Consider the following 17,890-nt stretch of genomic DNA (forward strand, 5'->3'; position numbering starts at 1 on the left):
ATAATTTAATAAATTCTAAATGGGGTTCTGAATGAACAAAATACTTCTTCAGTCTTTCAGAGCTTTCAATCAGATCTCACTGCCTTCCTCACTGAGGATGGACACACACTCTTCTCCGGTCATATGAGCACGTGGACGATAACACGCATAAACTGCATCACTGGCAGCTCACCGAGGTTAAATAACATCAGCACCCTGGAGAAAAACTCGTGCCAAACTCCATTGAAAAACTCTCCTATTTAAGACTTTTATTTGCTATTTGGCCACGGTTTGCATACTATAAAGACAGACTCGAGACATTGTCTAGTTACTAAGAGTACATTCTCCACTTCGGCATAAACCTGAGTCACCAAACTGTTAGTGTTTTAATTATATATCACTTTATTGTGTTGCTGCACAAACATGGCTCCCATTGCCGCCAATTAGAATTTGTGAAATTCTAAATTAAGAATTTGGTAAATTCTAAAGGGAGTTCTGAATGAACAAAAAAGTTGTTTTTCAGCAGTGATTAACAATGGTGACACGGAGAGATGACGATGGCCAATCAGGAGACCAGCCAATTGAACTGCATCAGCTGTCACCATGATAAAATAAAGCAGTAAAATAATGTACAAAAACATTAATAATTCATAAATATTAACCTCAACTTTCACTTACTTACCTTTTCAACAGCTTCTAACCATAAAGAGTCAGACAGACAGACAGACGGATAGACAAATAGATAGATAGACAGATAGATCATCACTCTGTGTCTTGCAGCGCCCCCCGCTGGATGAATCCTGACAGTACACCACACACTCTGGCTCTACACTGACTTTATTGGGCAGTGGTTCAGATGCTGCAGGTTGAACAGAAAGTTGTGTCAAACTCCATTGAAAATGTGTCGTATTTAAGACTGCCTTGGTATTTTGGTAGAAACGGGCTGAAAGAGGAAGATTTTCATAGGAAGTCTGGCACGTCCTTTTATATCAGCTGAATAAACTGTAAGACTACACTCATTTGTTTGACATCATATATTAAACTCTTGTGGACTCTTGTTTTAAAGTGGACGATTTTTAAATGAAGTCTGGCATGAAGTCTCTTCCATAGAACACATAGAGGTGTAAACTGTTCTTAAGCCTGGTAAATGTTTGTTTTCCTTGCATGCAGTGAAACTCACAGCCATCGCAGCCCATTTAACATCTAATATGGGTTACAGTGACAGAGACAGTGATGATGTCATCATAATGTCATCAGATGGGGGGGGTATTTTGGGAATACTGATTAATGCCGGTTGCTATAGAAAACAGGACAGTTTAAAGTCTAACATTTAACAACATATTGTCTTTTTTCAACCAGACCTTGTATGGAAGCCCAATTTCTGCCAGGAAAATAATAAAACATTGAGTTTCAAATGAGTTTTATTTATTTATTTCATCTTATTTTAATATTGGGGGTGTCAAGGGCAAGATTAAGGATGTTCAGTATAGGTATTACAATACAAACACACTGACTCACAGCCATGTAGACATCCCATTCTCAATCCAATCCAATCCACTTTATTTATATAGCACGAATTTAACAAACACAAGGTTTCCAAAGTGCTGCACAAAAAGATATACAGAATAAATAAATAACACAATCGAAGATACACAATAAGAGATAAAAGCAATAAAATAAAATAAAATAAAATAAGTAAAATAAATAACAGAAATAAATAAAAAGCACTGCCCACACAAGATAAAAATATGCATGTGTACACATAGAATCAACGCTCTACATGGTATCAAAAGCCGAAGAGAAGAGGTGGGTTTTAAGAAGAGTTTTAAAATGAGACAGAGAGGTGGCCTGTCTAATGTGCAGCGGCAATCCATTCCAAAGTTTTGGAGCTGCAACGGCAAACGCTCGTTCCCCTCTGAGCTTAAGCCTAGCTTTAGGCACTGTCAGGAGCAGCTGGTCAGCTGACCTGAGAGATCGGCTGGGAGTGTAGGGGTGCAACAGCTCAGAGAGGTAAGAAGGGGCAAGGCCATTCAAGGCTTTAAAAGCAAATAAAATAATTTTAAAATGAATCCTAAAATGGACGGGCAACCAGTGGAGTGAAGCTAAAATAGGTGAAATGTGCTCATACTTGCGTGTGCCAGTTAAAAGACGTGCAGCAGCATTTTGTACCAGTTGAAGACGAGAAATGGAGGACCCACTAACCCCCATATAAAGTGCATTACAGTAATCCAGCCGAGTGGTCACAAAGGCGTGGATTACTGTCTCAAAGTGCTGTCTCTGAAGGACTGATTTGATTTTTGCCAGCTGCCTTAACTGGAAAAAGCTAGACTTTACCACAGCTTTAATTTGGCTGTCAAATTTAAGGTCTGTGTCAACTTTTACCCCAAGATTTTTTGCAATTGGTTTGCGATATTGCGCTAAAGAACCCAGATCAACTGGGGGGGGGGTCACAGAAGTGCCACCAAAGACCATTACTTCTGTCTTTTTTTCATTAAAATTCAGAAAATTCAAAGACATCCAAGTTTTAAGGTCGTGTAAGCACTTTAGCAGTGGGTCAACAGAGTAGGATTCTGATTTTTTGAGGGGGATATAGATCTGGCTGTCATCCGCATAACAGTGAAAAGAAATGCCATGTTTCCTGAGAATGGAACCAAGTGGGAGTAGATAAAGAGAAAATAAAAGAGGGCCAAGCACAGAGCCCTGTGGGACCCCACATGAGAGAGGAGCAGTGGAGGACACAGAGTCATCAAGGCTGACACAGAAAGTCCGATGTGACAGGTAGGACCTGAACCATTCCAGTGCTGAGCCACTGATGCCCACCCACTGCTCCAAACGAGCGATCAGGATTTCATGATCCACTGTATCAAATGCTGCAGTCAAATCTAAAAGTACAAGGACAACACAGTGTCCAGAGTCAGTAGCTAAAAAGATATAATTAAAAACTCTTAAAAGCGCTGATTCTGTGCTGTGCAATGTTTTAAAACCGGATTGGAAAGTCTCAAGAATATTGTGTTCATTTAAAAAGTCCATGAGCTGGGAATAAACAATCTTCTCTAAGATTTTAGAGAAGAAAGGCAATTTGGATATAGGCCTGAAATTTGCCAAAACATTAGGATCCAGCCCAGGTTTTTTTAATAAAGGCTGCACAACTGCATGTTTAAGATTTACAGGGACTACTCCAGAGGACAGACTGCTATTAATAACTGTGAGACATGATGGCCCAATAGTGGGAAAAACCTCCTTGAATAACCGGGCGGGACAGTATCATTCGGAGACCCTGAGGGCTTCAAATGACCCACAATCTCATGCACAAACAGCAGGGTCACAGGTTCAAAGGTGTCAAACACAGCAGAGCAATAAACATGTGCACGTTGACAAAGACTAAAAGTACATTTCCTGTCAGACATTTGTATTTATTTATTATATTTTTATATGACATTACATTATAGTGAGGCAGTATCACGCACTGCAATACCGCTTCTATGTGTGGAGTGATGCTGCTGCTTCAACCTCTCTGGATCATCAGGACACAGCGGATCCTCCAACACAACCTCCTTCCTCACCGCTAGCAGTCTGACTGAGCTCACCAACTCTTCCAGCTGAGGAGAGAAGGAGACAGAGGACAGCAGAGATAAATCAGTGTTTACAGAGACTCCCTCCATCAGCACATCCAGTATAAAGAGCAGCAGGGTCTGAACACATCATTACTGCAGAAACAGAGAGACATTCACTGCCCACTGGAATGATGCATTTACTGCTGTTAGGGTTCAAAGCTGATAAAAACCACAGTCTCAGTCACATTTGAATGTTTCATCTGAAATCTTACAGGACAAATGTGTAAATATTCAAACTATTTGGACAAACAAAAGACAAATGGACAGATATATATCTGATGTTAAAGGTCCTACATGTTCATACAAAGACTGAACAGCAACACATCAGCTGTGGGTACTGGACTCCAGCAGAGGTCCTGGTCTGTACAAAGACCACATGGTCACTAAATGTAATGATGGTTGTTTGCAGGCTTCAGTCAGACTGATCTCAGAGCTGTGACAAAGACCAACTGATCAGTTGTTTAGTGTAGAAATGAGAGAACAAACAGTGTGAGATCAGACTGGATGAATGAGGACCACTGTCTCTATACATCTTGTAATGCTGTCAGCTGGAATCCAGCTTTATTTCCTGAACACATGAACACAACAACAACAGTCGTCTTCACATCAACTCAAACACATGATCACAACAAGCTTCTGGCTCTCTGATTGGCTGACTGTTCTCTCTCTGTCTGTCTGTCTGTCCAATCCTGAAGCCTGTCCCCATTCTCCTCTCACAGCTTCACTGAGGAAAGCAGCAAATACTGCATCTGTGTTTAGTCCAAGACTGCTGGAACCAGCATGGACTGACTCAGACCCTCTACTGACCTCAGAGTCTGCAGTCTACAGTGTGGACTCTCCACAAGATCAGACAGCAGCTTCACTTCTGAATCCTGCAGGTTGTTGAAATCCAGGTCCAGCTCTCTCAGATGGCAGGGGTTGGACTTCAGAGCTGAGACCAGAGAAGAACAGCTGATCTCTGACAAACTGCACTCCCTCAATCTGAATAAAGAATAAAAGATGTGAGTTTATAATGAAACAGTTCAGTCAGTAGAAACGTCACACAGCTTCATAAAACACTGAATATATTTGTTATTGTCTGACAGTTGAAATAAAGATTATTTATTTATTATTTGTGTTAATTCATTTATGTTTATGGATGATTTAAAACCACAAGGTGACCTTTAATGTAAAATCCAGAGCTGAAGAAGTTCACAGTGAATTATTCAGTGTAGATTCTTCTTGTTATATGAAGGTTTTAAATGTGGAGCTCAACATTGCTCTGCCACAGTCAATGGACTAATCCACTGAAGAAGAAAACAGCAGAAATAAAACATGGTGTCTGACCTCAGAGTCTCCAGTCTACAGTGTGGACTCTCCAGAAAACCACACAGCAGCTTCACTCCTGAATCCTGCAGCTTGTTGTGACTCAGGTCCAGCTCTCTCAGATGGGAGGGGTTGGACTTCAGAGCTGAGACCAGAGAAGAACAGCTGATCTCTGACAAACTGCAGCCCCTCAATCTGAAAAAAGAATAAAAGATGTGAGTTTAGAAGACAATGTTCCTGCTTGAAATCATTCAGTGTTTAATAATCTGTTCAGAGCTGAAGAAGGCTGAAGAAGGCACTCCTGTAAAGCCTGTATATCTTGACCTGCAATGAGTCCATTTAACTGTAGCCCCCCAGACTCTTACAGTGTTCCTGTCAGAATTATGCCTAGATTTAAAACCCACTAATCTACGCACTCTGTCTCTTCTTCTATCCATTATCATAGACCGTCTGCAGCACGTTCAAGACCACACCCATCTGCTGTCAATCACCATAACATAATTCAAGTCACCCTACAACCTCAGTCCCCTCCTGCTCTTAGCTGTAACCCTGTAAATATTGGTCTTTTAAACATCAGCTCCCTCAACAACAAATCCTTTCTTTGCCATGATTTTATAACTTTTAATAATCTAAATTTTTTTATCCTCACAGAAACCCAGGGAGATTTTGGTCCTCTTATCGAAGCAACCCCCCCTGATTTTACACACCTCCACCAACCCCAGTTGTCAGGCAGGGGAGGGGGGGTGGCTGTCATTTACAGATAAGATTTTAATTGCACGCCTGTTGTACATGGTAGTTTTACTTCTTTTAAACACCTTGGTTTTATGGTTCACTCAAAGGTTCCAGTAATAATTTTAGTAATCTACAGACCGCCCAAACCAAACTCTGCTTTTATCTCATTTTATGACAAGGTACGACAAAATTCTTATTCTAGGTGATTTTAACATTCATGTTTGTTGCCCTCCTCAGTCTTTCACTACAGATTTTATGGATATTCTGGAGTCTTTTAACCTCACCCAGGGAGTTCAAGAGCCCACTCATTCAAAGGGTCACATCCTGGACCTGGTTCTGTCCAGTGGCCTCAGCCCAGATAATCTAACTATTAAGGATATTTGTGTGTCGGATCATAAAGCTGTTTTATTTAATATCATTTTATCCAAAACACCTTTTAATCACAGCCCACCAGTCCGCAGCCGGGTTTTTAACACCAGCTCAGCTAGCAAGTTTTCAGAGCTTTTTAGTGCTTCTTTAACTGCTTTTAACCCCGATTTTAACCCAGAGGAGCTGGTCTCTTTTTTAACCACTCCTGTCAGTCTGCCCAGGACATCATCGCCCCCTACAAAAACAAAAAAAACAGTAGAGCACTGCAACCCTGGCTAAATAACCATACTCAATCAATGAAAAGACACTGCAGGAGAAATGAAAGAAATTGGAAAAAGACAGACATGTGTTTTATCAGACCTGAAAAGATGCCATGATAAATGATCAAAAAACAGTTAAAGAAGCAAGAACTTAATTATTTTCTAAATTAAAGTGGCATTTTCCCACACTCTTTTAAACATGCTGTGGTCCAACCTCTTTAAAAGAAACCAAACCTCGACCCTTCGGTTCTTAACAATTTGAGGCCAATTTCTAAGCTTCCGTTTTTATCCAAGGTCTTATAGAAAGTAGTTTCTACGCAACTTTTAGCTTTTATGTCTCACAACAACATCTTTGAGAAGTTCCAGTCAGGTTTTAGAGCTTTAAATAGTACAGAAACTGCCCTCCTCAAGGTAATCAACGACCTTCTTTTAGCAGCCGATAGGGGAGAAAGCGCAGTTTTAATCCTCTTAGATTTAAGTGCAGCCTTCGACACTGTTGATCGTGCAATTTTATTAGACCGCCTGAAAACCTGGGTCGGCATCAAGGGTACTACTTTTAGCTGGTTTTATTCTTAGCTTTTAGACAGAACCTTCTCGGTCACCACAGGTAATTATTCCTCAACTACAACTCCAATTACCTGTGGTGTACCGCAAGGTTCTATTTTAGGTCCGATTTTATTTTCTATTTATATGCTCCCACTTGGCCAGATTATTAAACACCATAATGTATCGGTCCATTGCTATGCAGACGACACACAAATATACCTTCCGCTGAGGCCCGGTGACCCTGGAAGCCTAGCTGCTATTTTAGACTGTCTTAAAGATATTAACAGTTGGATGGCCCAAAATTTCTTACAGCTTAACAACACCAAAACAGATCTCATATTGTTCACCCCCCCAAACAATATTAGTCATTATCAGCAAGCCCTTGGTCCCCTCTCCGAAAAACCCACTGCAAGAAACCTAGGTGTACATTTTGACTTGTTATATGAAGGTTTTAAATGTGGAGCTCAACATTGCTCTGCCACAGTCAATGGACTAAACCACTGAAGAAGAAAACAGCCTTTAGCATTCAGATACTCAGTGTGGATCAGTATAATATCAGCCTTATGTCTGCACTTTACTGTCAGCACAACTTAACATCACATTCATCTCAGCACAGAAAGAAAACATGGTGTCTGACCTCAGAGTCTCCAGTCTACAGAGTGGACTCTCCAGAAAACCACACAGCAGCTTCACTCCTGAATCATACAGATCATTGTTCCAACTCAGGTCCAGCTCTCTCAGATGGGAGGGGTTGGACTTCAGAGCTGAGACCAGAGAAGAACAGCTGATCTCTGACAAACTGCAGTAACTCAATCTGAATAAAGAATAAAAGATGTGAGTTTAGAAGACAATGTTCCTGCTTGAAATCATTCAGTGTTTAATAATCTGTTCAGAGCTGAAGAAGGTTTACAATGTACAAGTTTATAAAAAGCTTTAGATTAGTGTCTATCTGGACATATCTGGGAGTCAAACACATAAAGTCTCAGTGGATCAGCTGTATCTGTTCGGGGAGGGAGGAGTTAATACTAAATACTGTCTCCTCAATAGTTTTATTGCAACCTTCACTGTATTCATGTTCATTGTATAATTTATTTAATGTGTTTTTTTGTTTGTATTATTTAAATAATTTATTTTATTCATGTATTTTTCAGATTTAGTTTTAGTGTAAATGTGTGTGATGGAGCGGTACCGTCATTGACTGCTGGCACACACACACACACACACACAAATAATCCATTTCCCTCAGCTCCTTTCTGCTCTCATTAACTAAATTAATAAGTGAGTTAATAAACCGTGCTGTTAGTGAGAGTGCTGTCTCAGGAGTTTGGTTGGACAGACAGAGTTGAATACAGTCGGAGGTTATATGTGATAATCTTGCAGGTCTTCCAGGTCATGTGGGCAGAATAATTACATTTTCTTTATAGTATTAATTCTTGCAATAATAACTAGTTTGGCTTATAAAGGAATAGGGGTTAAATTATAAATACATTGTGTTTGAAATATATATTGTGTTTAGATGATGGAAACAGTAACAATAATAAGAAAAGATATTAATTGTTGTTAATTAATGGAAATATTAAGCCCAGTGGGAGGGGCTAGTGAAGTCAGTCCGAGCTTAGTTACAGTGGAGGTAACGTGCACTGGAGGTTACGACCTGGGTAATTTAAGTATTTGTTGTGATAGTTTCTTTTTTATTCATTTATGTTTGAAATGTTGTATATAGCATTTGATTTTCCTTTTCCAAGTTTTTGCCCTTTTGGACCACTTTCTGTAAATATTATCACCGTTGTGCACCTTGTGAGACCAGAAATAAATTACACCAACCATATCTTCAGACTACGCCTGAGTTTGAAATGTTCTATAAAGGGAAAAACACTAAAACACAAAGCAAGGAGATAAACTTTTTGATTTTCTAATTATTAAATGATCATGTTGTGTCACTTTGAATGGAAACAATAAAAAGCACAGTTACAATAGGGTCAGTGTGGAGGTTCTTCCAGAAACCGCTTTGTGGGATTTGGGGTTCAGTTTGAACTATTTATTTTCATTCACTGATGGAGAATAAAACATGTTTCTGTTTCATTCAAATGAGGGAAAGGTGAAAATGAAACCATTAAGAGAGAATCAACCACTGTTGAATGATTAATGTGATATTAAATATGTTTTAAATATGAAACTCAACAAGATGCTAGTTGTGAATCAGCATCAAATCTATGTGGTTGAATCCTCAGTGTGGAATAAAGCTTTAATAGTATTAACTATGGTTTAACTTTAAATATTTCAATTAGAATTTAAACTTCTTAAAACAACAATTTCTTGTCTGAAATATTAGTTTCACACTAACAATGTCAGCAGCGTTAATATTTCCAATGTTATAAAACTTTGTCTCCAGAGTTTGAGAACTGGCAGTGTGTTGAATCAGAGATCACATTACATTCATACGTTTCGTCTGAATGAACAAATGTTTTGGGTGAACGAACTGTACTGAATCACTTCCTCAAACAATCCGTTCTCAGTCAGCTGAGAGCCAACGTGCAGTGATTCACTGACTCACTCAGATGGATCCTCACTCACTGAACGTACTACACACAGTGAACGTGTCCTCAGCCCCGAGTGTTTCACTAAATACTCATTTCATTCTGCAGCACATTGTAGAATAAATCCTACAGTTTTCTGACTAACACCAATCCAGTTTGAGTACAGACGAAATCTGGAGCCAAATCATTCAGACTGACAGACTTTAAACAAGAGCTGTTGTGATTTGTGCTCAGACAAACCCAGACAACAAAAGAACTGAAGGAGATTTAAAACTTCTGTTATATTTGGTAGATATACACAGAGCAAACACATGAACTGACCTCAGAGTCTCCAGTCTACAGTGTGGACTCTCCAGTCCAGCAGACAGCTTCACTCCTGAATCCTTCAGGTCGAAGTTCCTACTCAAGTCCAGCTCTCTCAGATGGGAGGGGTTGGACTTCAGAGCTGAGGCCACGACTTCACAGTGAGTCTCTGAGAGCCAACAGTGAGACAGTCTGTGAATACAGAGAATATAACCTTTAAAATAAAATCTGATTGCATTTAGATCACAAAGCAAATAAAGACACACAGAAATCATTCAACATTCATATTTAACACAGCATGTTTAAATGTAAGTTGTAGCCCCTTCATGTCACACACACATAGAACATACAAATATTACATTTATATTAGAATAAAATAAAATAAACAATACATACAGTTATTAACATATATAACTATAAATCCAGTAAAGTAGTTCTGCAGTGCATTTTTTGAATGTGGGTCTGGGGGAATGTAAACAGCTACAGAAGCACATTGCCTTCACAAAAAAACATTTAGACATATCGTAATTATCAGTTACTATCTCGTAATTACAAGGAAAGATGTTGTGATGATGAGATCAGGATCTTTATGAAAAAGTGGACTGGTCCCACATACTGGCCACTGTTTAGCTCAGTGGTACCTGGGGACATGTTGAACAACAATCTGAATTTTTTGAATTTGCATATTCATATCATGCTCGTGTTTGTCCATATGCCATGGTAGCTTCATCCACAAATGTAACCTGCATATGTCATCATCAACCACCATTCTTCTCTCCCGCCTTCAGTCCTCCCTCAACATCACCGGTACTGGCCTCTCCTGGCTAAGGTCCTATCTCACAAATAGACAACAGTTCATCAATACCAACAACTGCACCTCCTCCACTGCTCCCCTGTCCCAAGGCCTTTAATTAGGCCCTTTAATGTTTGATTCATTGTGGAGTGTTGTACATATATATCTATATGCAAAACATTCTCATTGCTAACGCATTCAAAACTGCAGCTGGGTCAGTGGCCCTACGCTTCAAGGGGTGACGCTCTAGGTACACTTCTAGTGTCTAGTGACTTTTGCACGTGCAGGGATGTTTGATTGATATGACACCGTGGCACTGTCAAGTTACCAAAAACACATTTACCCACGTCTGGGTGGACTGAATCAGGAAAATACACTTTCAAAATAAAGCCAGAAGAGAAACATTTCATATTTTATGAACAATAGTAATACTAACACTAGTGTTTTTTTTCCTATTTCATAAATACAAATCATGTTGCAACATTATTAGGACAGAAAAATATAAAGTGAACTTAGTTATGTTAGCTGCACAATTAGACATGAGGTATGAGGCAAGAGGTGTTGATTAAAATACAGAGCTTTTGTAGTATAAAATTTTGTGTAGGTTAGTGCATATTATAAGTTATTAATCAATTAATCACACAATAATCACACAAAAGTTTTCTTATGCACTATGGTTTGTTCACACAGACAACTGGAAATCAAGTAGAGAGCACTATGTTTTAAGTAATGATGATTTTGAGTGTTAAGTAGAATAGATTTATATAAGCTCACAAGGATGTTAATGAAGGCATGTGTTTTAAGTTTATATGATTTCATGATAAGCACAAATACAAGTTTTCTTATCATTAGTAAGCACCATGATTTTAAGTAAAAGTTTGATTTAATGTGTGGAACATATAGAATGTGTAGTTGTAGCAAAGAAATGAGCACTGATTATACCAAATGTATGTGTGTGGTTGTAACACAAGTTTCTTATCATATTATAAAGTTAAAAAATACAGTACAAGACGTCTGTGACATAATGGTGTAAGGAAAAGGTAATAAATGGTTTTTAAAAAATAGAAGTACAGTAAACTAGACTCTAATGGTGTAATCCAGATGAAAGGAGAGCAAAAAGAAAATGTCATGGCCTACTAGTGTAGGCCATGAAGCCTGTGGGTTCTGTGATAAGAACATAGGCCTGACGGTGCAGGTGAGTAAGACACCAGTAGAGTGGAGCGTGGGCAAAACAAAGGCAGGATAATTGGGCTGATAAGACAACCACTAGGATGGCGCATGGGCCCAACAAGGGCAAAATAATTGGGACCCATGTACTGGTAAAGATTTAGGGTCTTTCCAAAGTAGAATTTACACCATTATATCGTGGATGGAAAAGGTAGAAGGTGGGCAGGACTTGTGACAGAGGGCAAAAGTATATAAGGAGAAGCTTTGTGAGGATGAATTCAGTCTTTCCATGGAGGGATCGGGCTTTGTTTGTCTGTCAAGATAATAAAGCTCTATTCTACTGCCAACTTTGATGAATCCTGGTTGTTATTTTTCCACCTGAAGGAGAATAACTTTTAGACCTAATTTGGACTTAGAAAATCGTATGTTGGACACAATCTTCTGATCATAAAGAGAACTAATTCTGACCAAGACCCAACACTTTATTGCTGGTCAACCCGTGAGAACGGGTTAAAGTAAGAAAAAATTAATTATGAAACGTTTCTCTTCTGGCTTTATTTTGAAAGTGTAACCGGACATTGCTTATTTATTTTCCTGATTCAGTCCACCCAGACGTGGGTAAATGTGTTGTTGCTAACTTGACAGTGCCATGGTCTCATATCAATTAAACATCCCTGCGCGTGCAAAAGTGACACTAGAAGGGTACCTAGAGCGTCACTTCTTGAAGCGTAGGGCCACTGACCCAGCTGCAGTTTTGGACGCGTTAGGAAAGAGAATGTGTTGCTATATACAGTATATATATTTTTGTGTGTTGTTTTATTACCTTTTTTTGTAACTTATGTGAAATGTCTTTGAGTTCCTGGAAAAGCGCTCTATAAATAAAATGTATTATGTTATTACTATTTATTAAAATGCAAAGTTTTAGTTAAATAACATGAGATTTTATTGGGGGAAACCCCACGGCCACATAAATCATGAAAATAATAATAAATGATAACAGAAACACATTTCACACACGGTATACACTGTAAAAATGGACATTTCCAGCACAAACTCTTGAGCCCTCAAGAAGACAATAGAAGATACGAGAAGATGTTCACTGACCTGAAAGCTATACTGTGGAAGTTTTATATTGTGTGTGTGTGTGTGTGTGTGTGTGTGTGTGTGTGTGTGTGTAAAGTGTGTATATTGAATCTAATACTGATGACTTCAGCATTGCTTTATAATGTTAATCTCATCTGGACTTACAGAGCCTTTCTGCAGTTCCTCACAGCTGGAATCAGTCTCAGTCGTCCCTCCAGTGATGTGTTGTACTTCTTCAGGTTCAACTCGTCAAGAACCTCCTCTGACATCTGCAGCATGTAGGCCAGAGCTGAGCAGTGGATCACAGAGAGTTTCTTCTCTGATCTGTTCTCTGACTTCAGGAACTCTTGGATCTCCTGATGGACTGAGTGGTCCTTCATCTCCGTCAGACAGTGGAAGATGTTGATGCTTCTGTCAGGAGAGATATCATCACTGTTCATCTCCTTCAGGTTGTTCATGACTCTCTGGATGATTACTTGACTGTTGTCTGTCTGACCCAGCAGGCCTCCTAAGAGTCTCTGGTTGGACTCCAGAGAGAGGCCATGAAGAAAGCGAACAAACAGGCCTAGATGGCCATTTTCACTCGTCAGGGATTTCATCATTGCTTCCCTCAGGAAGACGTCCAGAGATGAATCAACATATTCTTCTCCCAGGAAACCCTTCAGTACCTCTGTGTTGCTGTTGGTGTGACAGTGGAACATGTAGACTGCAGCCAGAAACTCCTGAATGCTCAGATGAACGAAGCAGTAGACTGTTTTCTGGAAGATCACACTCTCTCTTTTGAAGATCTCTGTACAAACTCCTGAGTACACCGAGGCCTCTGTGACATCAAGACCACACTGATCCAGGTCTTCTTGGTAGAACATGATGTTTCCTTTCTCCAGCTGTTCGAACGCCAGCCTCCCCAGCTTCAGAAGAACCTTCCTGTCAGCCTCCATCAGCTCCTGTGGACTCGTCTCATGTCCCTCATCATACTTCTGCTTCTTCCTCTTTGTTTGAACCAGCAGGAAGTGTGAGTACATGTCAGTCAGGGTCTTGGGCAGCTCTCCTCTCTGGTCTGTGGTCAACATGTGGTCCAGAACTGTAGCAGTGATCCAGCAGAAGACTGGGATTAGACACATGACGTGGAGGCTCCTGGAGGTCTTGATGTGGGAGATGATTCTGTTGGACAGATCTTCATCACTGGCTCTCCTCCTGAAGTACTCCTCCTTCTGGGCGTCAGTGAAGCCTCGTACTTCTGTTACCCTGTCCACACATTCAGGAGGGATCTGATTGGCTGCTGCAGGTCTGGAAGTTATCCAGACGAGAGCCAATGGAAGCAGATTCCCCTTGATGAGGTTTGTCAACAGCACGTTGACTGAAGACTTCTGTGTGACGTCAGACACAACCTCATTGTTGTGGAAATCCAGTGAAAGTCTGCTTTCATCCAGGCCGTCAAAGATGAACAAAAGTTTACAGACAGCGAGCTGCTCTGCTGTGACCTTCTGTAATGTTGGATGGAAAACATGGAGGAGTCTGAGAAGACTGTACTGCTCATCTTTGATCAGGTTCAGCTCCCTGAACGAAAGCAGAACCACCAGACTGACATCTTGGTTGTTCGAGCCCTCTGCCCAGTCCAGAGTGAACTTCTGCACTGAGAAGGTTTTTCCAACGCCAGCAATGCCGTTCGTCAGAACCACTCTGATGTGTCTCTGTTGGTCAGGTAAGGCTTTAAAGATGTCGTGGCACCTGATTGAAGCATCATGGAAGGTCTTCTTCTTGGAAGCTGTCTCAAGCTGTCTTACCTCATGTTGGGTATTAACCTCTTCACTCTGTCCCTCTGTGATGTAGAGCTTAGTGTAGATCCTGTTGAGGAGGGTTCCACTTCCTAGTTCATCAGTTCCTTCAGTCACATGTTCACATCTCCTCCTCAGACTGATCTTATGTTCATCTAAAACCTCCTGCAGACCACCATCTGCTGGAAGAGAAGAAGAAATGGGAGACAAAACAAAGAAAATTTGCCAATCTTCTGATTATTTTAATTGCCAATAAAAAAACAAAATCAGAATATTTCCAGAATTAAAGGTTATAAAGTCCAGTTTTGGGTAAACATCAGAAATGCTCCTTTGTCTCTCAGCCTCTGGCTGTGTGTCGGTGGACTCTCTTCATCAGCTCTTCATCTGAACTGCTCACTGTGGCTGTTCCTTCGTCCCAGGAATGTTTAAACTGATCCACCGACCAAATAATGCAGAATACGTTATTGAATAACAATAAATCAATTTACAAAGAATGGAATAAAACATATTAAATAAAAGTCCTGAAAGCTGAACACAGAGAGACTTTTAGAAACAGATCTTTCTCTCTGGTCTCCAGCACAGACACACACTTTAGAGACAGACGAGGTTTTTGTTTGAGGGAGGAGGATCTCAGGTTGGCCCCTGTTGACCATGATGCTACCATCAGAACCACAACAGCTAGTTTGTTCCTGCTATGAGGCTGCAGTGGAGATGCACGTGTTCACAGTTTGACACAATGTGGCACAAAGACAAAGTAAGCAAACTGAAAACTGTTGTTTACGAGCTGAGGGCCAACAGTGTAAGTACAGTACAGTTTAAGCTGTTTAATGTGCTGACACTGATGAGCTAATTAGCTACCTAATGATGTTAGCAGTGCACTTTTCCTCAGTGGATGTTTATTCGGTCGCTTGTTCAACAAGTCAGTCTGCAGGACGAAGTGTGTTTGTAAGTTAGAGAAGAAGCAGTCACGAGCAGGAACACCAATGTGAGCTGTTGTTTAAAGTCTGTGGCTCTTGTTGCGTCTCAGGCTGCTGTCTGTCTGTGATAGAACAGTGATGTTACTGCTTTACACAGAGTTTAATAGTTCTCCATCTCCATCTATGCACACAGAGAACAACCAGCATTCTGACTGCTTAATGCAAAGACAGGGGGCGCTATCATAAAACCAACATGTGTCATTATGTTTTCTCAAAGGAGAACAAGGACACGAATTGTATGCTGGAGCAGAAAAAACATGCAACTACATTTAAATGTATAAAGGTGTTAAATGGCCGTACTGTATGACACAACTAATGTATTAACACATCAGCAGACAGGTATACAGTCTTACTCTGTCTTGTTCTGGGTCCTTCTCCAGACTGGGGACAGGAGGCGTCTCCTGATGAAGCAGACTGGTACCAGTATGAGGTGATGCACTGTCTACAGAACCAGAGTCCAGAGCTGGTAGAGACTGGATCCTTCAGGACGTCCCGACACAAAACACAGCAACTCCTCTTCCTCTTTCTGTGAAGACATTTCTTTATAAGTACAATGATTTGTTGACTGTAGTTGAAACATATCAACATGTGTCCACTGACTCTGTGTAGAAGCTCAGATGGTCACAGAGAACAGTAAAAGTCTCGTTACTTTTCTGTTTGAATTCAGCATTCAGTCTGAAATGAAACAATTGTTCCTTTAATTTCAACTCTCCTGCTTTCACAAACACCAATGAACTGCTTTACCTGTTTGTCTCATTAAACATTTAGTGATCAGCCTGTAGTTAGTTATCAATACAAACTCAACACTTCCTGCAGCTGCTTCACAGTAAAAATCCTCCATTAAAGAGAGCTCATTATGTCTGTTACTGTTTCAGACCTGCCAACCTTGGCTCAATATCAGGGCTGCCCCCTAATAGTCCACTTAACTGTTAGTCGCTGAGAACAATCTTAGTATTTGATGACAAAGTCCTTAAAGAAGCTCTAAATACACAAACTGCTGCTACTGTGGATCATTAGGAGGTTTCAAAGTTTGTATCAGTGCTCTTAGATTAGATTACAGCTTTAATAGTGACTGACAGCTGTCACAGAGACTGAGAGGAAGATGGACGAGTGATTTCTCTTTGTGTGTCACAACAGTTAAGTAAGTAAATACATTTTAGCAGAAAGTTTAATATATAAACACAAAATCAACAGAAAGCATGCATGAGCAGAGGGAACTGAAAATGAGTTATATAAATGAGTTTGTATCAGTTCTCTTACTTTGAGTCTGAGGGTCCAGGTTCATTGCTGAACAATGGAGGTCTATCTTTGGACCAGTCACTCTTCATAGACAGACAGCTGGACGCTGCAGACTCTGCTCTGTCCTCCTCTTCCTCCACATTAACACTCATCTTCTGATCTGAAGTCAGTCTGAGAGTTAAACAGTAACACAGACTGTGAGCTCAGAGGACAAGAACCAGGAAACAAGATTGTTAACGAGTCGCACACACACACACACACACACACACACACTCACACACTCAAGTCACTTTATTAATTTTTATTGCACACACATACACAATAAGCATCCATACACTAGGTAGCCTGACTGCTACCGCTACGCTAGCCTGTCAGCTTGATAATTAGTGACGTTAATGAGCTAGATAGTTAGTTAGTTAGTTAGGTTGTAAACCGGCAAGGCGTACCAGTCCTGACCATCAAATGAATGAAAATGCAACCTAAAGGCGAGCCACCTGCGCACTGTGACTAATTATGCATACACATATAATATATATATAAAGCAATAGTTACACCTGCTGGAAAGTTCTACATACTTCAGTTTCCCTCCTCCTGCTCTGTCAACTCAAAATGGAGTCTGACTCTGAACTATCTGAACACTTTCACTTTCAGGTTCCCTTCCTGTTCTCATGAGCCTGGATCACATGTAGCTCCTCCCCTCTCCGTTTACAGGAAGTCAGTGTTTATCTGTTTGTTGTGTGTGTGTGTGTGTGTGTGTGTGTGTGTGTGTGTGTGTGTGTGTGTGTGCAGTGTGTGTGTGTGCATACAGCAGTGTTAAAATACTTTAATGCTTTAAAGTACAAGGTACATAATGATTTGAGAGCATGTGTTTCCTACCAGCTGTCCTCTGAATTTGTAATGTTTATTTTATTTTATTTTATTGGGCAGTGCTTCAGATGCTGCAGGTTGAACAGAAAGTTGTGCCAAACTCCATTGAAAATGTGTCGTATTTAAGACTGCCTTGGTATTTTGGTAGGAATGGGCTGAAAGAGGAAGATTTTCATATGAAGTCTGGCACGAAGTCTCCTTTTATATCAGCTGAATTTGTCTGAATGTCTCTGTGCTGACCCCTGCAGATCCCCCAAATGTGTGAATCTTGACTGTATAATATCTGGTGGTGGGGGGGCTGCGTGGGAGCCTTTAGCTGTTATAGATGAACGCAGCAACTTCCA

The 17,890-nt window shown here is 40.3% G+C and overlaps 1 protein-coding gene across 8 annotated transcripts; it reads right to left on the reverse strand.

The window, feature by feature from the left end:
• Positions 1-1,522: 1,522 nt before the first annotated feature.
• LOC127361308 (NLR family CARD domain-containing protein 3) lies at positions 1,523-17,342 on the reverse strand. Of its 8 annotated transcripts, none has more exons than XM_051395827.1 (9): positions 17,255-17,342; positions 16,701-16,850; positions 15,794-15,966; positions 12,854-14,642; positions 9,664-9,837; positions 7,443-7,619; positions 4,920-5,093; positions 4,401-4,574; positions 1,523-3,578 (listed from the first exon to the last, which is right to left on the reverse strand). In XM_051395827.1, exons 2-9 carry the CDS (start codon positions 16,829-16,831, stop codon positions 3,563-3,565), a joined length of 2,808 nt encoding a protein of 935 aa, XP_051251787.1. In that variant the 5' UTR covers positions 16,832-16,850; positions 17,255-17,342; the 3' UTR covers positions 1,523-3,562. The 8 variants fall into 8 exon arrangements, with proteins under 8 accessions (XP_051251787.1, XP_051251790.1, XP_051251785.1 ...); XM_051395830.1 differs by having other exon boundaries at positions 4,401-4,486; positions 5,006-5,093; positions 12,854-14,645; XM_051395825.1 differs by having other exon boundaries at positions 12,854-14,645.
• Between the last annotated feature and the right edge of the window lie 548 nt (positions 17,343-17,890).

The sequence above is a fragment of the Dicentrarchus labrax genome, unplaced genomic scaffold (genome assembly GCF_905237075.1).
Source record: "Dicentrarchus labrax unplaced genomic scaffold, dlabrax2021, whole genome shotgun sequence".
In the NCBI taxonomy this organism is placed as follows: Eukaryota; Metazoa; Chordata; class Actinopteri; family Moronidae; genus Dicentrarchus; species Dicentrarchus labrax.